Consider the following 22,698-nt stretch of genomic DNA (forward strand, 5'->3'; position numbering starts at 1 on the left):
CCCAGGTCACTTACCCGTCCCGGTCCCCTGCTGTCATCTGCTGGCGCGCGCGGCTCCGCTCTCTAGGGCGCGCGCGCGCCAGCTCTCTGCGACTTAAAGGGCCAGCGCACCAATGATTGGTGCCTGGCCCAATTAGCTTAATTGGCTCCCATCTGCTCCCTGCCTTTATCTGACCTCCTCCCATGCACTCCCTTGCCGGATCTTGTTGCCTTGTGCCAGTGAAAGCGTTTAGTGTGTCCAAAGCCTGTGTACCTGAACTTCTGCTACCCATCCTGACTACGAACCTTGCCGCCTGCCCCCGACCTTCTGCTACGTCTGACCCTGCCTCTGCCTAGTCCTTCTGTCCCACGCCTTCTCAGCAGTCAGCGAGGTAGAGCCGTTGCTAGTGGATACGACCTGGTTGCTACTGCCGCAGCAAGACCATCCCGCTTTGCGGCGGGCTCTGGTGAAAACCAGTAGCCTCTTAGAACCGGTCCACTAGCACGGTCCACGCCAATCCCTCGCTGACACAGAGGATCCACTACCTGGAAGCCGAATCGTGACAGTAGATCCGGCCATGGATCCCGCTGAGGTGCCGCTGCCAAGTCTCGCTGATCTTCCCACGGTGGTCGCTCAGCAATCGCAGCAGATTGCCCAACAAGGACAGCAGCTGTCGCAGTTGACCGCCATGTTACAGCAAATTCTGCCTCTGCTACAGCAGCAACCATCTCCTCCGCCAGCTCCTGCACCTCCTCCGCAGCGAGTGGCCGCTCCTAACCTCCGCTTGTCCCTGCCGGACAAATTTGATGGGGACTCCAGACTCTGCCGTGGATTTTTGTCTCAGTGTTCCCTGCATATGGAGATGTTGTCAGACTTGTTTCCTACAGAACGGTCTAAGGTGGCGTTCGTAGTGAGCCTTCTTTCAGGAAAGGCCTTGTCTTGGGCCACACCGCTCTGGGACCGCAATGATCCTGCCACAGCCACAGTCCAGTCCTTCTTTGCTGAAGTCCGAAGTGTCTTTGAGGAACCTGCCCGAGCCTCTTCTGCTGAGACTGCCTTGCTGAACCTGGTCCAGGGTAATTCTTCCGTTGGCGAGTACGCCATACAATTCCGTACTTTTGCTTCTGAACTATCCTGGAATAATGAGGCTCTCTGCGCGACCTTTAAAAAAGGCCTATCCAGTCGCATCAAGGATGTGCTGGCCGCACGAGAGATTCCTGCCAACCTCCAAGAACTCATCCATCTAGCTACCCGCATTGACATGCGTTTTTCTGAGCGACACCAAGAGCTCCGCCAGGAAAAAGACTTAGATCTCTGGGCACCTCTCCCACAGCATCCTTTGCAGTCTATGCCTGGGCCTCCCGCCGAGGAGGCCATGCAAGTGGATCGGTCTCGCCTGACCCAGGAAGAGAGGAATCGCCGTAGAGAAGAAAATCTCTGTCTGTACTGTGCCAGTACCGAGCATTTCTTGGTGGATTGCCCTATCCGTCCTCCACGCCTGGGAAACGCACGCACGCACCCAGCTCACGTGGGTGTGGCATCTCTTGGTTCTAAGTCTTCTTCTCCACGTCTCACGGTGCCCGTGCGGATTTCTCCTACAGCCAACTCCTCCCTCTCAGCCGTGGCCTGCTTGGACTCTGGTGCCTCCGGGAATTTTATTGTGGAGTCCTTTGTTAATAAATTCAGCATCCCGGTGACCCGTCTCGCCAAACCGCTCTACATTTCCGCGGTCAACGGAGCCAGATTGGACTGCACCGTGCGTTACCGCACAGAACCCCTCCTGATGTCTATCGGACCCCACCACGAAAGGATTGAGTTCTTCATTCTCCCCAGTTGTACCTCTGAGGTCCTCCTCGGTCTGCCATGGCTCCGGCTTCATTCCCCCACCCTTGATTGGACCACCGGGGAGATAAAGAACTGGGACTCTGCCTGCCATAGGAAGTGCCTCTCCCCCCCTCCCAGTCCCGTCAGGCAAACCTCTGTGCCTCCTCATGGCCCCCGTCCTGGTGTCACACTGCCCCGTGCCAGGCTTCGCCCTCTGCCCTCCCTCCCCATTCCCACTCCTGCTGTACTGCCTGCCGCTGAGGAAACCCTCCATTTTTTCCCGGTGTCCTCATCCCAGGGGAGGCAGTTGCCGGTCAAAGAAAAGGGGAGACCTAAGGGGGGGGGTACTGTTACGCCTAGCGCTCCGGGTCCCCGCTCCTCCCCGGAGCGCTCACGGCGTCTCTCTCCCCGCAGCGCCCCGGTCAGTCCCGCTGACCGGGAGCGCTGCACTGTCATGGCCGTCGGGGATGCGATTCGCACAGCGGGACGCGCCCGCTCGCGAATCGCATCCCAGGTCACTTACCCGTCCCGGTCCCCTGCTGTCATCTGCTGGCGCGCGCGGCTCTGCTCTCTAGGGCGCGCGCGCGCCAGCTCTCTGCGACTTAAAGGGCCAGCGCACCAATGATTGGTGCCTGGCCCAATTAGCTTAATTGGCTCCCATCTGCTCCCTGCCTTTATCTGACCTCCTCCCATGCACTCCCTTGCCGGATCTTGTTGCCTTGTGCCAGTGAAAGCGTTTAGTGTGTCCAAAGCCTGTGTACCTGAACTTCTGCTACCCATCCTGACTACGAACCTTGCCGCCTGCCCCCGACCTTCTGCTACGTCTGACCCTGCCTCTGCCTAGTCCTTCTGTCCCACGCCTTCTCAGCAGTCAGCGAGGTAGAGCCGTTGCTAGTGGATACGACCTGGTTGCTACTGCCGCAGCAAGACCATCCCGCTTTGCGGCGGGCTCTGGTGAAAACCAGTAGCCTCTTAGAACCGGTCCACTAGCACGGTCCACGCCAATCCCTCGCTGACACAGAGGATCCACTACCTGGAAGCCCAATCGTGACACGTATCGTGCAATCAGCGCTTCGTCAGGCCCCTGCCATGGTATTATCTACATTATATAAACTGTTTTTGTTGACAACAGGTACACTTTAAGATCAGTTCCCCAAAGCAGTGTTGTATATAGATGAAAGGGGGCCCCATAACAAAGATTCAAATGATCACCCCAATTATGGTGTCTTTTTTAGACATGACATGTCTAATATGATAGACATTGCCAGTATGTACACTCTGGTTCTTGGTTGAGTAGGTCGATACAATCAATGTGATAGACCTTAAGAGTATGTACATGCTATTTCTTGGTTAGGTAGGTCACTACAATCAATATATTAAGACATTGCCAGTAGGTAATAGCAATAGAAGGTAGAATCAGCTCACCCTGTTGCTGAGATATTGAGCACGGAGAAGGTGTGGACTGCACCTGAAGACAATATGAAAAGGCACGAACACTCCAGCTAGGTTACAGATCCATTGGTCAACTTTATTCACATATAGCTACATGAATCTCAGGTATGTGGCAGGATGTGACGTGTTTTGGCCAGGTGCTGGCCTTTCTCATACCTGAGTAAGGCCAGCACCTGGCCAAAACGCGTCACATCCTTCCATGTACCTGAGATTCATGTAGCTATATGTCAATAAAGTTGACCATTGGATCTGCAACCGAGCTGGAGTGTTCGTGCTTTTTCCTATTGCCAGTATGTACACTCTGGTTCTTGGTTGAGTAGGTAATTACTGTACAATCAATATGATAGACTTTTAGAGTATGTACATACTGGTTCTTGGTTGAGTAGGTCGATACAATCAATATGAGAGTTGTTTGATGTTTGTTTAGGATGGAAGGTCCTCTTGGACGGTCTCGTCCTCTCCTAGAAATTGGTTTCCATAAGTATGGCAAACGCATAAGGATTGGATTTTAAAGTCTGGCTCTAATATTCTCAAAGGACATGTAGTTGTTTAGAGTTGGCTGACCTATATCACCCGCAGTCCCATAGAATAGTGGAAGGAGCAGCCATCATGCAGTTGCACCATAACCCCATTCACGAAGGGGACTAAGGGAGCGATCAGACCCCCAGCGATCACACAATGATCACCAAACTTTTGTAGGTCACAACTGTCACTAGTGGGAAAATGTCTCAAGGCTAAGACCACACGTAGCAGAATCACCACTCGTCTACAAGTGATGGAGTGAGGGGAGAACACTTTTGATGCCCTCTAATCTTAGATGAAGAAGAGGACCAAGGGGGCTGTTGTGGCCCAGAATCCAGCTTCTATCCCTGTTTTCTCCAAGTTGGACATATTGTTTATGAGGTTGTGTTTTTCTGATGTGTTGACGTGGGCAGCTCGGGTCTGTTTGTGTATTTTGTCACATTACGAGCCATGTGCCGGGGCTGCCTAATAACCACAACCTCAAAGGAACACTTTCCATCATTCCAGTCTGAGCTCCCCTCACTGGAGCCCTCTGCAGAGCATCTCCACTAGAGTACAGAAAGATGTGTATCAGGGATGGAGACTAGAGGGACCTGGACAATAAGGGTTTAAGGGCCCTTGTTCTCAGATGTTCCATGTAGAGCCCCCCAGGTTTCCCAGGAACAGAATCCGGTTACTGTGCCCATTCTATTTAGGTTAGAATTACACATTGAGCTTTTCATACAGTTTTTGGTGTTTTTGAGCTGTTTTGATGTAGTTTTTTTTATGTAGGCTTAATGCATTTTTTACAGTTTTGATGCAGTTCTGTTGCAGCTTGTAATGCATTTCATGCAGCTTTTAGTTCAGTTTTTGACACATGTCAAATGTCACATTTTATGTAGTTTTTGATGCATGTTTTGGTTGCGTTCTTGATGCATGTTTTTAATTCATTTTGGGGGAGATTTATCAAAACCTGTCCAGAGGAAACATTTCTGAGTTGCCCATAGCAACCAATCAGATCGCTTCTTTCATTTTTCAGAGGCCTTTTCGAAAAAATGAAAGAAGCGATCCGATTGGTTAATATGGGCAACTGGTCAACTTCTCCTTTGGATGGGTTTTGATAAATCTCCCCTAAAGGCTTTGTTTTTACATCGTTTTTCGCTCAGTATTTTTAACCAAAATAAGGAGTGGATCCAGCACAGAGGAAATATTTGCACATTTTCCTGTGCCGGTTTTGGTTTAAAATACTAACATAAATACTGTGTGTAAACATAGTCTTATGAGGGAGATTTGTCAAAACCTGTGCAGAGGAAGAGCGGTGCAGTTGCCCATAGCAACCAATCAGATTGCTTCTTACATTTTTAAAGAGACCTGGGAAAAATGAAAGAAGCGATCTGATTGGTTGCTATGGGCAACTGCACCACTCTTCCTCTACACAGCTTTTCATAAATCTTCCCCTTGAGGTTCAGTTTTATTTTTTTTTGTACACAGTTTCTGATTCAAGTTTTTGATGCTTTTTAATGTAGGTTTTTGGTGCTTTCTTTTCTTTTTTTTTACTGAAAATTTCTCAAAAAGGGATCTATGGGGGGAGATGTAACAAAAGCCGTCCAGAGGAAAAGATACTGAGTTGCCCATAGCAACCAATCAGATGGCTTCTTTCCTTTTTATCAAGGCCTTTGCAAAACGAAACAAGTGATCTGATTGGTTGCTATGGGCAACTCAGTATCTTTTCCTCTGGACAGGTTTTAAAGGGGTAGTCCAGTGGTGAAAAACCGATATCTGCTTGACAGCAACAAAAACAAAACATTTTTTTATTTAAAGCGTTTAGTAAATGCTCTTCAAGGTAACCCCAGCCCTTAGTTTTCCTCATTCCTGTGCTCCTCGGGATGGTGACCGAGGCGAAGACTAACTCAGGGTTCAGAGGGAAAGCCTTGTAATCATGGAGATTGCTGCTCTGTAACCTTTCACACCCTGACTGCAGCTCCGTATGTGACCCCAGACAATGCACCTTTCACTATTCCGCCTGCCAGTCTGCAGAGCCAGACACATCTGTTTCTCGCAGTCCAGACCCTTTCGCAGCCAAACACCTCCAGTAATTACACCGCGCCGGCGCAACCCCACTTGGAGAGGCCAGCTGGCTGGTAGCACCATGCCCGGTCATCGTGGTTGGGCACAGTGCTGCCACTCTGGAAGGGCATTGTGGGATACAGTGATCCCTCAACTTACAATGGCCTCAACATACAATAATGTCAACATACAATGATCTTTTCTGGACCATTGTAACTTGAAACCAGACTCAACATACAATGTCCGGACAGTCCAGATCTGTGAAACGTGTCAATGGCCAGAAGAACCGACCAATCAGAATGGAGATTTACTGGTAAAACACCTGTACACTGACTGGTGTCTGGTTGCGCCCCATACAGTACAGGGAGGTATTACATGTTCTGTACTACACTTTGCCTGTATTACTGAAGTGTATGCACTGACTGGTGTCTGGTAGTGCTCCCTACAGTACAGGGAGGTATTACATGTTCTGTACTACACTTTGCCTCTATTACTGAAGTGTATGCACTGACTGGTGTCTGGTAGTGCTCCCTACAGTACAGGGAGATATTACTTGTTCTGTACTCTTTACCTGTATTACTGAAGTGCATGCACTGACTGGTAGCACCCCCTATAGTACAGGGAGTTGTAGTTTTGCAATAGCTGGTGACCACTGCTCTCTATAAACCCAGTAAAATATTGGGTATTTGACAATTTTCCCCAGCATTCTAATAAAGAAACACTTTCTCCTTCTCTCCTCCAAAGGGTTCAAATTTCCAGTCGTCCAGAAGAGAGAAATATGGCAGCGTCTACAAGACCCACATGCTGGGCCGTCCGCTCATCAGGGTGACCGGAGCTGACAACGTAAGAAAGATCCTGATGGGGGAGCACCACCTGGTGAGCGCGGAGTGGCCCCGCAGTACGCGGATGTTACTGGGGCCAAACAGCCTGACCAATTCGATTGGGGACATCCATCGACACAAGAGGAAGGTAGGTTGGCATAATGGATTCTCATTTGATCCTTAGTGTAACTGGAGGTGCCACTTGGCCATGGTACCAGGCTATGGCAGCGAAATGAACCATCGTTCTTGGTGATGGAAATCCTCTCTGGTGAAATGTACTGTAATATTCCATGGCCTCCATTTTAATGGGCATTGCATGGCAGTGCTCTCCAAACTACGGACCTCCAGCTGCTGGAAGTTCTAGTTTTACAACATCTTATGGGTCAACAGTTCAGAGACCACTGTTGTATGGGATGTGGTCTTTGTAGGGGACAGAGGTAAATGTACATCTCACGTAGGATGGGGTAGTGTCAGGCAGCAGCTGCAAAGCCCTACTTTTCTAAGTGCCGTCCTTACTGTCCACTGACATAGTAACATTCCCCATGGACTCTTTTAGCATTTCACTACATAAGCAGAGAGAAGTCTACGAAGATATAACTCTTCACACTCTTCAGCCGTGGCATCGCTGGTGACCATACCACCCATGGGCATACATACCATTGTGGCAGGCCATACTATAGGGCACTTGGAGAGCGGGGGGTGATTTTTACTTGGGGCTGCCCCTCATGCTACAGAACTCTGACTTGTTACCAAGCAAGAGCTCATGAAAGTCTCTTAAGGACCACAATGGGGGCCTCATTATGATTTTTGTCATGGGGGCCCTTTTTCTATGTATAAATCCCATCCAAGCATTGTCAATGGATAGACAACCAACACGTCGCAGGTTCTCAATAGTACTGAGGTCTTCTTGACTTTGTTAGGCCCCTTTCACACTGCCATTGTGCCCTGTTGAAGATCTTCCGTCAGACACTTTTTTTGTGTGAGCCTTTAACGGCTGTTAAGCTGGACGGGGCACAATGGGCAACTACGGCTCCCGACGCCTCCAATTTCTATTGTGGGGTTCCGTCGGGCGCCATTGTTTTTTGACAGGAGTAGCAGGAGAAAAAGACGTTGCATTATGCATTTTTCCTCCTGCTATTCTCCCCGGGTTTCCCAATGGACATCACACTAAAAATGGTAGGGAGGACTATTTTCTATTCCTGTGTGTGTCCCAACCATGCTTTATCCAGCACTGCTTTATCCAGATGCTGCTTAACCTCTTGTAGAACTATTCGTTTCGAACCTGCTGTGTGATTCCTGCATTGTTTACTAATAAGTGAGATCTAATAAACAAATACAATCCAGCTGCAGTAACAACACACTGTTCATATCTTTTATTGATCACATTGAGTAAACATCCACAGTGCAGGGAGAAAAGTTAGTAAAGCCAAAAATTGAAAGTGTACCTGTTATATGGAAAAAAATAATAATAATTTCATATACCTTAGTCCATGCTTAGCACGTTCCCTGTGTCTTGTGATCTGGACAGACTGGCCATCCGGGTCTCACAAACACAGAACGGAGGGAGGAGCGCTGCCCATCTGTCTCCCCATAAAAACCTTTCAACATACCAAAAGTTTTTGGGAATTGCTCTGTATGAATCATAACATTGGTGTGAATGGGCCTTCCGCCGACCCATTCACACTGCGAAATTTCAGCGGTGGAAAATTCTGCCAAAAGAAGAAATTCGGCAGCGGCTGCTCGGACGGAATCTCCGGGAAGAATTCTGCATGCAGATTAAGGGTGCATTCCCACACGGCGTATACGCAGCGTATTTCACGCTGCGCAAAATTTACGGCAGCAGCGGGAAATACGCTGCGTATTCCTTGCTCGCTATACACGCAGGGCTTTCCGGCGGCAGCCCTATGTGAGCAGTGAGTTTTGGAGGCGGAGCCGCGCGTCACAGTCACGCCGGCGCACGGCCCCGCCTCTAAAACTCACTGCACACACAGGGCTGCCGCCGGAAAGCCCTGCGTGTATAGCGAGCAAGGGATACGCAGCGTATTTCCCGCTGCTGCCGTAAATTTTGCGCAGCGTCAAATACGCTGCGTATACGCTGTGTGGGAACGCACCCTCATAGTGTGAACTTACCCTAAAGGCAAAGGCCTATTTGTTTTGTTTGTTTTTTGTTGTTTTTGTTTTACCTGCTGTGTACATGCGTCATATTTGTAAAAAACATAAAAAACAGAACATAAACATCTCATACATGTGAATAGGGTTGTTTTCTCCCCGTGAATGGGACAAGTCATTTAAACGTCTGCAACAAACCTCCCTCATGTGAACACGCCCTTTAAACATATAAACAAGCATATGAGTGAATGCAGGGAGAGGGGTGTGTGAGGGGTTAACAGTAAAGGTTCCCCACCCCCCTTTTGGTGGTCCCACCATTGACTTTTTCAGACTCTCAGCGCCCTCGCTGGAAGCAGCCAAACAATAGCAGCCCCTCTTAAGGGATCCCTGGCGGTGTCTGCTGCTGTGTGTATGCTACTTCTGGCACGTGCAGGATGAACTGCAATAACCCAGGAGCGGACCCCTCCTTTACCAGCCTCTTAAAGCGGCAACCCCTTCCTAGAGCCCGGGCTGCCTCTGAGGCTTCGAATAACTGTGTGAGCTCCTATTTATATCACAGCGTTATCCTCAGCCGTTCTGGGGGAAAAGAAGTGTCTCTCTATTTTTATGATGCAACTTTGGCGGAGATTTGTAATATGTGCGAGGATTTCTTCCTGTGGGGAGAGCGGGAATTTGCTACCTTTATAATAAAAGCTTTCTTAAAGGGGTATTCCAGGAAAAAACTTTATATATATATATATATATCAACTGGCTCCAGAAAATTAAACAGATTTGTAAATGACTTCTATTAAAAAATCTTAATCCTTTCAGTACTTATGAGCTTCTGAAGTTAAGGTTGTTCTTTTCTGTCTAAATCCTCTCTGATGACACCTGTCTCGGGAACCGCCCAGTTTAGAAGCAAATCCTCATAGCAAACCTCTTCTAAACTGGGCGTTTCCCGACACAGGTGTCATCGGAGAGGATTTAGACAGAAAAGAACAACCTTAACTTCAGAAGCTCATAAGTACTGAAAGGATTAAGGTTGTTCTTTTCTGTCTAAATCCTCTCCGATGACACCTGTCTCGGGAAACGCCCAGTTTAGAAGAGGTTTGCTATGGGGATTTGCTTCTAAACTGGGCGGTTCCCGAGAGACGTGTCATCAGAGAGGATTTAGACAGAAAAGAACAACCTTAACTTCAGAAGCTCATAAGTACTGAAAGGATTAAGATTTTTTAATAGAAGTCATTTACAAATCTGTTTAACTTTCTGGAGCGAGTTGATGTATAAAAAAAAGGTTTTTCCTGGAATACCCCTTTAATGCGGAGCAGAGGAGACACTTCACATTAGACTGCGATTAGCCGACGGGAATTTCGTCTAGACAAATGGGATGAGATCAGTGGTTGCAACTGTATACAGTGATCCCTCAACTTACAATGGCCTCAACATACAATAGTTTCAACATACAATGGTCTTTTCTGGACCATTGTAACTTGAAACCAGACTCAACATACAATGCTAATGGAATCTGCAAAACATGCCAATGGCTGGAAGAACTGACCAATCAGAATGGGCATTTCACTGGTAAAACCCCTGTATTCCTAAAGTGCATGCACTGACTGGTGTCTAGTAGCGCCCCCTACAGTACAGAGAGGTATTACATGTTCTGTACTACTTTTAACCTATACCATGGTTAGCTGCTTGGACACCAAGTAAGGGCGGCTCCATTTTACTTTTTTAGGACATTGCGTGTACTGTACAAGGACCCTGAAGAAGCTTCTTTCCTCTACATAGACCAGTGTTTCCCAACGAGAGTGCCTCCAGCTGTTGCAAAACTACAACTCCCAGCATGCCCGGACAGCCAAAGGCTGTCCGGGCATGCTGGGAGTTGTAGTTTTGCAACAGCTGAAGGTACTCTTTTTGGAAAACACTGAAATAGACAGTGATTACAGCTCCCAGCAGATCTTTCTTACTTTTATATGTAAGGATTTGCTTTATCTATATTAGTTATCTGCTTATTTTTCTTTAATCCTCACTTTTTCCTACTTTTGGACGACATTTTGGTGGCTTCAGAACCAATAACCAGATTTCCATAGAGTTATGGTCTCAACATACAATGGTTTCAACATACAATGGTCGTCCTGGAACCAATTCATATTGTAACTAGAGATGAGCGAACTTACAGTAACTTCGATTCGTCACGAACTTCTCGGCTCGGCAGTTGATGACTTATCCTGCATAAATTAGTTCAGCTTTCAGGTGCGCCGGTGGGCTGGAAAAGGTGGATACAGTCCTAGGAGACTCTTTCCTAGGACTGTATCCACCTTTTCCAGCCCACGGGAGCACCTGAAAGCTGAACTAACTTATGCAGGATAAGTGATCAACTGCCGAGCCGAGAAGTTTGTGATGAATCGAATTTACTGTAAGTTCGCTCATCTCTAATTGTAACTTGAGGAACCACTGTGCATATAAAGTACACACCACGCGTTTCAATGGAATACACGGTGCTATATTGGGTGTAAAAGTAGAGACGACTAAAGTACAGAATTCTATTATGGTCTCGTCCAGTGAGCGGATCCTGTTGGGGGTTGTAGTGCCCTATGTATAGGTTTGTAATATGGTCATGTTAGGGATTGTAGCGTTCTTTGTAAGGAGTATAATAGGATTGAATTCTGGTCGTCTCCAGAATATAGGGAGTTGTAGCCTTATATGTATAGAATATAATAAAATGATAACTGTGTCTCCATTCGCCTTGCGCCTATACAGTGAAAAATAAAAATTATTGGACCCCCTGCTGACTTTGTACATTTGCCCCCTGACAAAGAAATGATCAGTCTATAATTTTAATGGTCGGTTTATTCGAACAGTGAGAGACAAAATAACAACAAAATCCATAAAAGCACATTTCAAATTAGTTATGAATTTATTTGCAGTGAAATAGGTATTGGATCTCCTATCAATCAGCAAGATTTCGGGCTCCCAGGTGTCTTTTATACAGGTAACAAGCTGAGATTAGGAGCACTCTCAGATGTAGACACAATAGACACCTGTCCACAAAAGCAATCAATCAGATTCCAAACTGTCCACCATGGCCGAGAATAATGGCACCAACTGTTGTAGACTTCTCCCTAAGCTGCTTGGCGATGGTTTTATAGCCCATTCCGGCCTTGTGTAGATCTACAATCCTGTCTCGGACATCCTTGGACAGCTCTTTGGTTTTGGCCATGGTGGAGAGTTTGGAATCATATAGATTTCTGGCTCACAGAAGTCTTTTATACAGGTAAAAAGCTGAGATTAGTAATGTTCCCTTTAAGAGAGTGCTCCTAATCTCAGCTCGTTACCTGTTTAAAAGACACCTGGGAGCCAGAAATCTTACTGATTGATGTAAGTCAATTCATAACTTAAAGGGGTAATCCGGGAAAAAACATTTTATCCCCTATTCAAAGGATAGGGAATAAGATGTCCGATCGTGGGGGGGGGGCCCGCTGCTGGGACCCCCCGCGATATCCCTGCAGCACCCGCATTCTAAGCAGGGACTGTGTCTCTTGTTTTGGAAACCTCCGGGTTTCTGGGACTGGGGACGTGACGTCACACCACGTCCCCTCCATTCATGTCTATGGGAGGGGGCGTGACTACCGTCACGCCCCCTCCCATAGACATGAATAGAGGGGGCGTGGTGTAATCAGACATCTTATCCCCTATCCTTTGGATAGGGAATAAAATGTTTTTGCCCGGAATACCCCTTTAAATGAAATGCATTTTTTTCTGGATTTTTTTATTTTTATATTCTGTCTCTCGTACTGATCATTTCTTTGTCAATGGGCAAACGTACTAAATCAGCAGGTTGTACTAGTGAGTATAAGAAGCTTTTCAGTTCTTGTTCATGTGTTTGTCCCAGAAATATAAGTGACTCTGAGTTACTGTGGCATATAAATCACATGTCTCATAATCTGTCGGTTTAGAGAATTCTAGGTAATAATATGTATAGAAGATCTAATCTGCCTCCAGTCCTTCCATCAGTGAACCCTCTGAGATTGTAAGGGGGGTCAATTCCTGGGAAAAAAAGGGTGGGAACTCACCCTAGATTTCCACTTAAAGGGGCACTAGACATCTTATACCCTATCCAAAGGATAAGGGATAAGATGTCTGATCCCGGGGGTCCTGCCGCTGGGGACCCCCATGTTCTCCCGGCGTTCGTCTAGAGCGTTGAGTGCAGTGACAGAGACTCATGACTCACTGTCATAGCCCCTCAATGCAAGTCTATGGGAGGAGGCGTGACGGTCGTCACGCCCCCTCCCATAGACTTGCATTGAGGGGGCATTACTGTGATATCACGAGCCTCTGCCCTACGTCACCAGTCATCCGGCATGGAGCAAAGTTTGCTCCGTGCACCGGTTGTCTGAGGTGCCGTAGCCGAGACCCTCACGATCAGGCCTCTTATCCCCTATCCTTTGGATAGGGGATAACATTTCTAGGGGCGGAGTAACCTCCTAGACATAGGAACTGCGTTCCTGCTGTGAAAAAATTGCAGGAACTCCGTTCCCATGAGTTCCTGCAGGACTTGACCCCTGGGAAGACGTCTTACATAACAAGAGATTGCGGTTCACCCAATATTCCATGTAATTTGCCATAGTGTGCCGGGGGGCTCCAGCGGTTTCCTTGCGCCGTGTAAGAATTCCTTGTGAAGGGTGCAGGTTCTTTATATCAAAGCTGTAGACAAGGTGTTTACATGGAGAGCACATACTTCACATCTAAATGTCTTCTGTACTTCGTGGCAACGCATGCAAGGAAGGGAATCAGAGCATCACACACTGGAGAAAAAAACCAAGATAAGGTGTACTACTTTATTGGAGGAGTACACTAGGGGGAGCACAACCTGTATCTTACACCTTGCTGGACACAATCTCGTGGACATATAACATATATACTACTAATAGAAGGCTTTTTCTGACCTAAGTTTTATTGCACAGTTTTACCCGTAGTTTATTTTGCTACCTTTACGGTGTATGCAGAAGACACTCTTGGAAAGGTTTAGTCATTGACCACTGGGATGTCTCTATTATGGATGAAAAAGACAGGCATGATACCTTACCGAACGCAAACCTCGGTAAACAGGAGCATTGTAAAAATAGGATTGGAGCCAGGAAAGTATTACATTCACTGACTGCTGCTGACTTGTGGGGAAATTCTTCCCTTCATACATTGCTTGTGTTTCTTGAGTTCAGACTGACAAATATCCTGCCGTATTTTGGTCTTCTACTCTCGGCCAATCGTGTTTTAAGAAGCTGAACTTTACTTTGGCACGAGGACTTCCACGCTTATGTTAGATTCTAGCTCAGCGGTCGCCAAGCAACCGTGTAGGAACGCTACGCCCGTGTTAGAACTTGGCAGCCTCGCGGTGCAGTAGGCGTCGCAGGCCTCTTGTATCCTTTCTGTTGTAAAGCACATAAAATGTAACTAATTGTATCATTTATTTTCTATTTTAAAGGTGTTCTCAAAAATCTTCAGCCATGAGGCTTTGGAGACCTACCTTCCGAAAATACAGCTGGTGATCCAAGACACCTTGAGGGTGTGGAGTAGTCATCCTGGGTCTATCAATGTCTACTGTGAGGCACAAAAGTTGACCTTCCGGCTGGCAATCCGTGTCCTGCTAGGGTTCAGACTTTCCGATGAAGAACTCAACCATCTGTTTCGAGTGTTTCAGCAATTTGTTGAGAATGTGTTCTCTTTGCCGGTGGATCTTCCATTCAGTGGCTACCGAAGGGTAAGTGCTCCCTGTAGACCAATGACTTCTTTATAACTCATGCACCATGTCCATCATTTTATTTAGATCTCATCTCACCCATTTTGATGCAAAGTTCTAAAGGATATCAGTCTTTGGCAATGGAAGATTGATAGAAAATGGTGGAACTAGCTAAGACCTTGAGTAGTGATATTGACCTATTTTCAATGCATAACTTGGCTCTGATGCAGTGATAATCAACCTATGGCACATTGAGATGTTGTAGCCAAAGGTTGAGGACCACCGCTCTGTTGTCTCCTCGTCCTGGAAACTCATAATCTTTTACTGCTACACCCAAGTGACAGCGATCTCATTCCACACTCATGACTAACACGTGAGGCCCATTATTTTATTTATTTATTTAGGATTAACGTAAATACCTCATAAGTCATGAAATTTGGATGCATTTTTGTGCTTTATCCTTTGAAGTACCTGCATTTTAATAGGTTTTGGGGCAGTGCGAGACGTGCAAGGAATAGGCTGCATAATTTGTTATGCCTCGTAAATAGCTTCCCGAGACAATTCATAGGCATTGTGTCAGACGGTAGGTCACCCCCAGCCTGTTGCATCATGTTAGTTGGCACAAAGAAGTATCATGACATAGTTACCTAGTTGTTAAGGTAACATAATTGGTCCATAAAGTCCAACTTTTATGCTATGTTATTTATCCAGCGAAGGCAAAAATTCCTACAACTAATCTGGCCCATATTAGGGTAAAAACTCTTTCCTTGCTCCAAAATTAATCCCTGGACTCTCTAGAACCTGCTTTTCTCTAGCAAATGCCCTCTTGTCATGGTTAGAGGCTTAGTAGTTTGCCGTTTGACCATGGCAAAGTATCTAGTTGACATCCCACCCAGCCACCTACCCCAGCTACACCCCAGTGCACTCTTGGGTTGGTTTACTTGGCATTCTAATAACTTCCTATGTGTTTTTTGACATTTTGGAGCACAGAGGGAACATTCAAAATCCATACCTACAGCTGGTCATAATAATACATGGTGCCATTGTCAACCTGTGACACCTACTTCAATAGAAGAGAAATGGTAGTTCTGTGTTGTTTATATTTACCCTGATAGGTTGCATAGACTTTCATGTGGTTTTCTCTTCAACAGGGTATTCGAGCTCGAGAAACTCTGCTGAAGGGCCTGGAGAAAGCAATCCAGGAAAAGTTGCAAAACACGCAAGGAAAAGACTATACTGATGCTCTAGATGTATTGATCGAGAGTGGGAAGGAGCATGGCAATGAGTTGACTATGCAGGAACTAAAGGTGAGAAGCCGTCAATGAAAACGAGTGTCCTATTGGTCTTTTTGATTTAACCTAAGTAATTCTGAAGGGGTAATGTTTCTCCTTGTAGACCAGATAACGCTCCCTGTAGACTATGCAAATTAGTTCACCTTCAGAAGGAAGAAAGCTGGATGTCTAATACAACCTATTGGAAAACAGCTACCCTATATAGCCAGAATATCTTCCTAAAGGAAGAGTTACTAATCTATAGACAGCTTTTTCTTTTGGGCTTGCCCTTCCATGGTGGTACAGGGCAGTGTGCTGGTTGACTGAGTGAGAGGCCTTTCAAATGGGTTTAAGGTGTAATGTTTCTCCTTGCCGAGACTGCCAGCTGTAAATGGCATCTTATATGCCAGGCAATGCTCCCTGGGGAAAAAAGGTATTGAATTTAGCTTTACGAGTCTTCTAAGATATGAATGTAGAACATGGTATCATGAATCTGTATCGGATTACACATTAGAAACACCAAACAGAAGTTGTTCTAAATCTTTGATTTATCTTGTAAGATATCTTGTTAGAGGTCAAAATATCTCTTGATGTCTAAGGGGGGGGTTCAGAGATATTCCTAAATATTCCTTACATTAGTATATATTTCCATCATTGAATACTGCTGGATGGTGATATGTCTTTGTTATATTGACAGTAGCCTTTATTTTCCACCAGATAGTTATTCAGTACCCGGTGTTTATCCTGAATCTGGCACCAAGCATGGTACTATAGTAATATTCCGATAATTGTTGGTTCTAAAGAAGTTGGCATTATCGATGAATGGTAGATTGTTTAGGTTCTAGCATGAGGTTTACAAGGCTGATGTGCTTGTGGTGAATATACATTTAGAAACTGTGTAAATGTTCCCTAATTACTTTAGATTATGCCGGTAATCCTTACAAGATTTCCTACCGCTCTCCTCCTTGTCAGGCACATAGGCTGGAGGAGAAGGTAAACCTGTTTGTTCTTGCCTGAGAGTCATCTGCTTCTCAAGAATGGCAGGAGATTAGTTAACTCACAATGCTGGATTCAGATCTGGTTACATCATGTGGCGGTAATGGCAGACACCGTAAATCAATTACATGTTGTGGAATCATACTCGGACAATTTGGCTGTTGCCCAAATGGATTTCCGTGCCAAGTATCTAGAGTGTTTGTTGTATGCCAGACACCGAAGAAAGACTGAGCACGCTGGTGATTTCTTTGAAAGCATGTTTCCATCACTCGAACAATGGATTCAGTCTTATGTCCAAACAGATATATTAAACAAAAAGAGAGTCCAGCGCTGTCGCCAAAATCACTGCCGCTTCCTGTAGATCACGAGCACGTGAATGCACCCTGGGATCCGAGGGCATGTAGAACATTGAAACAGACAGACCTCCTGCTACAAGATTAATAAAATTCTCAAACATATTTCTGTACACAACCGATGGGGTTCAGACAGTTAACTGTCTAGAAGTTCCCAAAAGGGACAAACACTGTGGGCAACCACATATAAGTAATTTCTAACCCTCTGGTCTGTGCAGCTGAATTTGCCAAAACAATGTAAACCGCTCAGCATGAGCTAGGGCCTCCTAAACTGTCTAATCTGTGGCTATAAGAAAAGAAGAAGTATGGATTCAGTAGAATGTCCAAATAATTGAGCGGGCATCCAAAAACTTTTTTTTTTTATATCATTGTTGATAAACAACCAGTGAGATGTTTTTCTTGACACTTTTCTTTTTTTCTATCGACAGGATGCTACGTTGGAACTGATATTTGCGGCTTATGCCACCACGGCAAGTGCCAGCACCTCACTTATTATGCAACTGCTCAAGCACCCGGCAGTCTTGGAAAAGCTGAGGGAGGAGCTTAGAGGGAACGGTATCCTCCACAATGGCTGTGTCTGTGAGGGTGCTTTACGCGTAGATACCATCAGCAGTCTGCATTACCTTGACTGTGTCATTAAGGAGCTACTAAGGCTCTTCAGCCCCATCTCGGGAGGATATCGAACAGTACTGCAGACCTTCGAATTGGATGTAAGTAGCGAGCACTACATTTCACATAGACATGTCCACTAACTGGATAGTTTTAGGAGGTCCTAAATAACATCATTTGTGTTGGTTTATTTACATGTCAATATCATCTTCTTACCATACTCTATGTTACATCTGCGTTGGAGCTCCAATCGGGAGCAACAAGATTATGCAAGCTTTGATTTTTATTTTTTTTGTCTGGTCCGATTCTGCTAAATCAGTGTTTCCGAAGCTCAGTCCTCAGGTACCCCTAACAGGCCACATTTTTAAGATTGCAAAAAAAAAAAACAAAAGATGATCCAGCAGTTCAAAAGAACAAACGGCTTTATTGGAGAATCTTGAATAAAATCTTGCAACGACTTTACATCACAATAGACCACATCTTGACGCGTCAAGATGTGGTCTATTGTGATGTAAAGTTGTTGCAAGAGATTTTATTCCAGATTCTCCAATTAAGCCGTTTGTTCTTTTGAACTGCTGGATCATCTTTCGTTTTTTGCTGTTACAAGACACCTGAGTCTGAGTGCCGGATGCGTGCAGAAAACACAGGGGAGGTGAGCTGGACTTTGTTACATTTTCAAGATTCACTAAGTCTTTTTTAGGTGATATAATTATGGTCAGTGCGTCAGGCATCACCACAATGTCACCTATCACCTGTAAAAAACTAAGGAAATCCTGAAAACATGACTTATTGAGGGAACTTGAGGAGTAGGCTTGGGAAACACTGTGCTAAATAAATAAACACCAGACAGAAACCAGACAAACTCCATTAAAGTCAATGGGATCCATTGGTGTCCATTGTGCATTACACAATGCTCATGTAAATGAATGGATGGTCCACATAACACAGGAAAGGCAGAACCTTCAGAGGGAGAGATACTCTTTATAGTCCACTCTTCATTCTGGTCATGAGATGAGGATCCTCTTTTAACTTGGAATTCCCTCATACAGTATTTGATTTTTTTTCTACTGGACAACCCAGTTCTTCTAGGTATAAAAGATTTCATACATAGTTTTGTATGTGAAAACTAGTATCCTAGTGATTATATATGGGACTATTCTAACAAAAACATTTTTTTGTCCCAATTTATAGGGCTTCCAAATCCCAAAAGGATGGAGTGTTTTGTACAGCATCAGAGATACACACGACACAGCTCCAGTCTTCAAGGATGTTGATGTCTTCGACCCCGATCGCTTCGGACAAGACCGTACAGAAGACAAAGACGGCAGGTTCCATTATTTGCCATTTGGCGGCGGAGTACGGAACTGCTTGGGCAAACAGTTGGCCAAACTTTTCTTGAAGACCTTGGCAATAGAACTGGCTAGCATGAGCAGGTTTGAACTGGCAACCAGAACTTTTCCAAAAGTCATGCCAGTCCCTGTGGTCCATCCAGTTGGTGAACTAAAAGTCAGATTTTATGGACTCGATTCCAACCAAAATGAAATTGTGACGGAGACAGAAGCCATGTTGGGAGCAACAGTGTAGCCTTCAGTATCCTAATTTCTTATTTTTTTGGGTGAACCATCAAGGAGAAGGCAAGAAAAGGGGAATAAGCACACGATGAACAATCCGAGCTACACAGTAAAGACCAAGAAAAATATATTCATAATACTAACTTAAGTATACCGAGCCACCAAACCATAACTATATCTCTGTGGAAAGCTTAACTTAAATATATTAACATATATAGTTTAAGTGACAAAAAATGGATCCAGGTCCGATATTTATGAATCCTGCTGCAGAGAAGGACACTCAGAGAACACCAGCCAGAGATGGACTTGTTAAAGGATTATTGTGAAGCTGGCTGGTCTCAGTATTGAGGGATTCTTGAATGGTCTTCAGCTGTTTACAAGACTTCCCTTAAAGTTGCTTTTTCATCTTTATTCCAAAAGCTTGTTTCAGTGTTACACACATCAGGGATACCAGGGTTTTCCTACTGTTGTTTCTAGACCTGCCTTATTGTATTGTGTATGAGAAAAAATGCTTGTTATGATGGGTCGACATACTGAGTGTCCTATCGCGATAGGCTGTCAGCGGTTATTGAGTTTACATTACAACCATGGTGGTCAAGATCTGGAATGCAGGACCCCACCTCAATCACTGGAAGCACAGAATGTTTTTTTTTTTTTCCAATAAGATGAAGCTAAAGGTGGACACCACTGATAGATCTTCTCCCCGTTCCGTAATAGCACTTTGGCGATTCAAATGGTTGGGCCAAGTGGTCTCCAATCTCAGCTAGCTTTTTATTTTTATATTAATACTTCATGACTTCTTAAATATCATAGTTCCGATAGGGGACACGTGAGGTCCATGCTGCCGGGAGTGATGAAGATATAAATATACATCTAGCACATGAGGATTTATATATTTGAGAAAAAATTGTAGTCTTTTATTTTAAAGCTCTCTAAATTTAGAGGCCAGTGCCTTAACTCAACAAAGTCTTATTTACTTGCTTTACTGGTAGGCCCCTCCCCAACAGAGCTGTCGAACCAGTCAAAAACCAGGACCCATTGATCTCTTACCTCTACAACATTCCTATTACTGGTTAGTTCAGTGGCCTTTCCTTTTTAATGGCTTGACAAGATTTTGTAAGAAAATTTAGTTTAACTTTGCTGGTGGCTTAATCAACCAATCAGTTGGACCAAGCTGTAGATACATCACTTGCTCTTACGTGTGCAGCCCAAAATTTTTGGAACACATAGCTTAATGTGGCAATAAACTTTAATAGCAGTATGTCAAACACTTGTCAATGGTGACAGGGGAATGAGTCCTTGCCAGACACCTTTGTCTCCTCTAGGTTCCTCCGTCCTTCTCCAGACACCTTTGTCTCCTCCAGGTTCCTCTGTCCTTCTCCAGACACCTTTGTCTCCTCCAGGTTCCTCTGTCCTTCTCCAGACAGCTTTGTCTGCTCTAGGTTCCTCCGTCCTTCTCCAGACACCTTTGTCTCCTCTAGGTTCCTCTGTCCTTCTCCAGACACCTTTGTCTCCTCCAGGTTCCTCTGTCCCTCTCCAGACACCTTTGTCTCCTCCAGGTTCCTCTGTCCTTCTCCAGACATCTTTTTCTCCTCCAGGTTCCTCTGTCCTTCTCCAGACACCTTTGTCTCCTCCAGGTTCCTCTGTCCTTCTCCAGACACCTTTGTCTCCTCCAGGTTCCTCTGTCCTTCTCCAGACACCTTTGTCTCCTCTAGGTTTCTCTGTCCCTCTCCAGACACATCTGTCTCCTCCAGGTTCCTCTGTCCCTCTCCAGATACCTTTGCCTGCTCTGTACACCTCCAACCTCAGCTTATCTCCCTTAAGAACAAAGGATTGGTATGTTGAGATTCAACATTTCTATCCTATTTGGTGGATTCAGTTGACCTATGTCTGTTGTGTGTTGCCAGGTTATCTACATCTATCTAACTTTTTACAAGTTAAGTCATACACTCAATGACTATGTTACAGATGACAATACAAAGCATTTTATTTTCCATATAATACTCCAATACATTCTTTTGAAAAATGTTAAAAAGAAATGTTCTACCCTTTTCTTTACTGGCAACAATTTTTAATATTTTACATGTTTACTTCATCATCAAAGCATTGAGTATTGAAACAATAAGCCTGTATATATACATATATATATATATATATATATATATATATATATATATATTTGGTAATATGTAAGCTAGACAAATCTCATGTTAATGGGGTTGACGTAAGATGGAAGAATAGCAGTCACTGGAGTGCAACCTTTATGCTACCCTGTGTATTATTTATATACTATTTATTCACTCTATAGAAACATAAAAGCTGGTGGGGGTTATATATGTCAGCCCCAATGGCTTTCAGTTGTGTCACAGAAATTGTCTCTTCTTTTCAGCCACCTGATTTTATTTCCAAAGAGAAAATGCCCCCGATCTGACCAGCCTTACACAAAACAATAATTGGTAATGGGTTGTTTCTGGTCATGTCTACTGTAGACTGAGATACGTTGACTTATGTTCCATTTGTAAACTCTAGTTATTGTGGTTACAACGTCCACCCATTATATTTCACATGGCTAATAGGCTATCTGTAAGATGATCAACAACCATGTTCAACTTCAGAGTAGACCAAAGGGGTAATGTGTCCTTGAGGGAGAGCATCATGAAGATGTGAGGTGACTTATAGGCCATTCATGCTTCTGGGAAGAAAGGATATGCAAAGCAGTTCTCATGCCACCTTTTTCAGGTAGCTTTTCTTTAAAATCAGTGTTAAACTACAACGAGCAGTCTTAAAACATGACTGGGAATGTATGCCAAGCGAGGAATCTCTCCAGAAAGAAAGAATACCGATCTTTAAATAGCCGTTTTGGTGAGGAGCAATAACCCTGAAACAGCTGTCTATGAATAGGTATTGTTTCCCTATGGAGAGATTTCTAGCTCGGCCTACATTCTAAGTGATGTTCTGAGACTCCTAGTTGAAGTGAAACACTGACTTTAAAGGGGTACTCCAGCCCTAAGACATCTTATCCCCTATCCAAAGGATAGAGGATAAGATGTCTGATCGCGGGGGTCCCGCCGCTGGGGACCCCTGCAATCTTGCATTTGGCACCTACCTCTTTGAGCTGTACTCCGTGTTGCCAGCTCACAAACTGCCGGGGCCTACCACGGGGCCGGAGTATCGTGACGTCACGACTCCACCCCCATGTGACATCACGCCCTGCCCCCGCTATGCAAGTCTATGGGAGGGGCGTGGCGGTCGCCACGCCCCCTCCCATAGACTTGCATAGCGGGGGCAGGGTGTGACGTCACACGGGGGTGGAGTCGTGACATCACGATACTCCGGCCTCGTGGTCGGCACCCAGCAGTTTGTGAGCTGGCAGTGCGGCGTACAGCTCAAAGAGGTGGGTGCCCAATGCAAGATTGCGGGGGTCCC

At 45.2% G+C, this 22,698-nt stretch overlaps 1 protein-coding gene across 3 annotated transcripts in view; it reads left to right on the top strand.

The window, feature by feature from the left end:
- Positions 1 to 22,428, top strand: part of LOC130315155 (cytochrome P450 26B1) — a 131,599-nt gene extending 109,171 nt beyond the window's left edge. For all 3 annotated transcript variants that reach the window (XM_056552751.1, XM_056552753.1, XM_056552759.1), the window contains 5 exons: positions 6,568 to 6,792; positions 14,218 to 14,493; positions 15,624 to 15,779; positions 17,521 to 17,802; positions 18,893 to 22,428. In XM_056552751.1, coding sequence (XP_056408726.1) covers positions 6,568 to 6,792; positions 14,218 to 14,493; positions 15,624 to 15,779; positions 17,521 to 17,802; positions 18,893 to 19,285 — 1,332 coding nt within the window. In that variant the 3' untranslated portion in view covers positions 19,286 to 22,428. The remainder of the gene's footprint in view (positions 1 to 6,567; positions 6,793 to 14,217; positions 14,494 to 15,623; positions 15,780 to 17,520; positions 17,803 to 18,892) is intronic.
- Positions 22,429 to 22,698: the final 270 nt, after the last annotated feature.

The sequence above is a fragment of the Hyla sarda genome, chromosome 1 (assembly GCF_029499605.1).
Source record: "Hyla sarda isolate aHylSar1 chromosome 1, aHylSar1.hap1, whole genome shotgun sequence".
NCBI lineage: Eukaryota > Metazoa > Chordata > Amphibia > Anura > Hylidae > Hyla > Hyla sarda.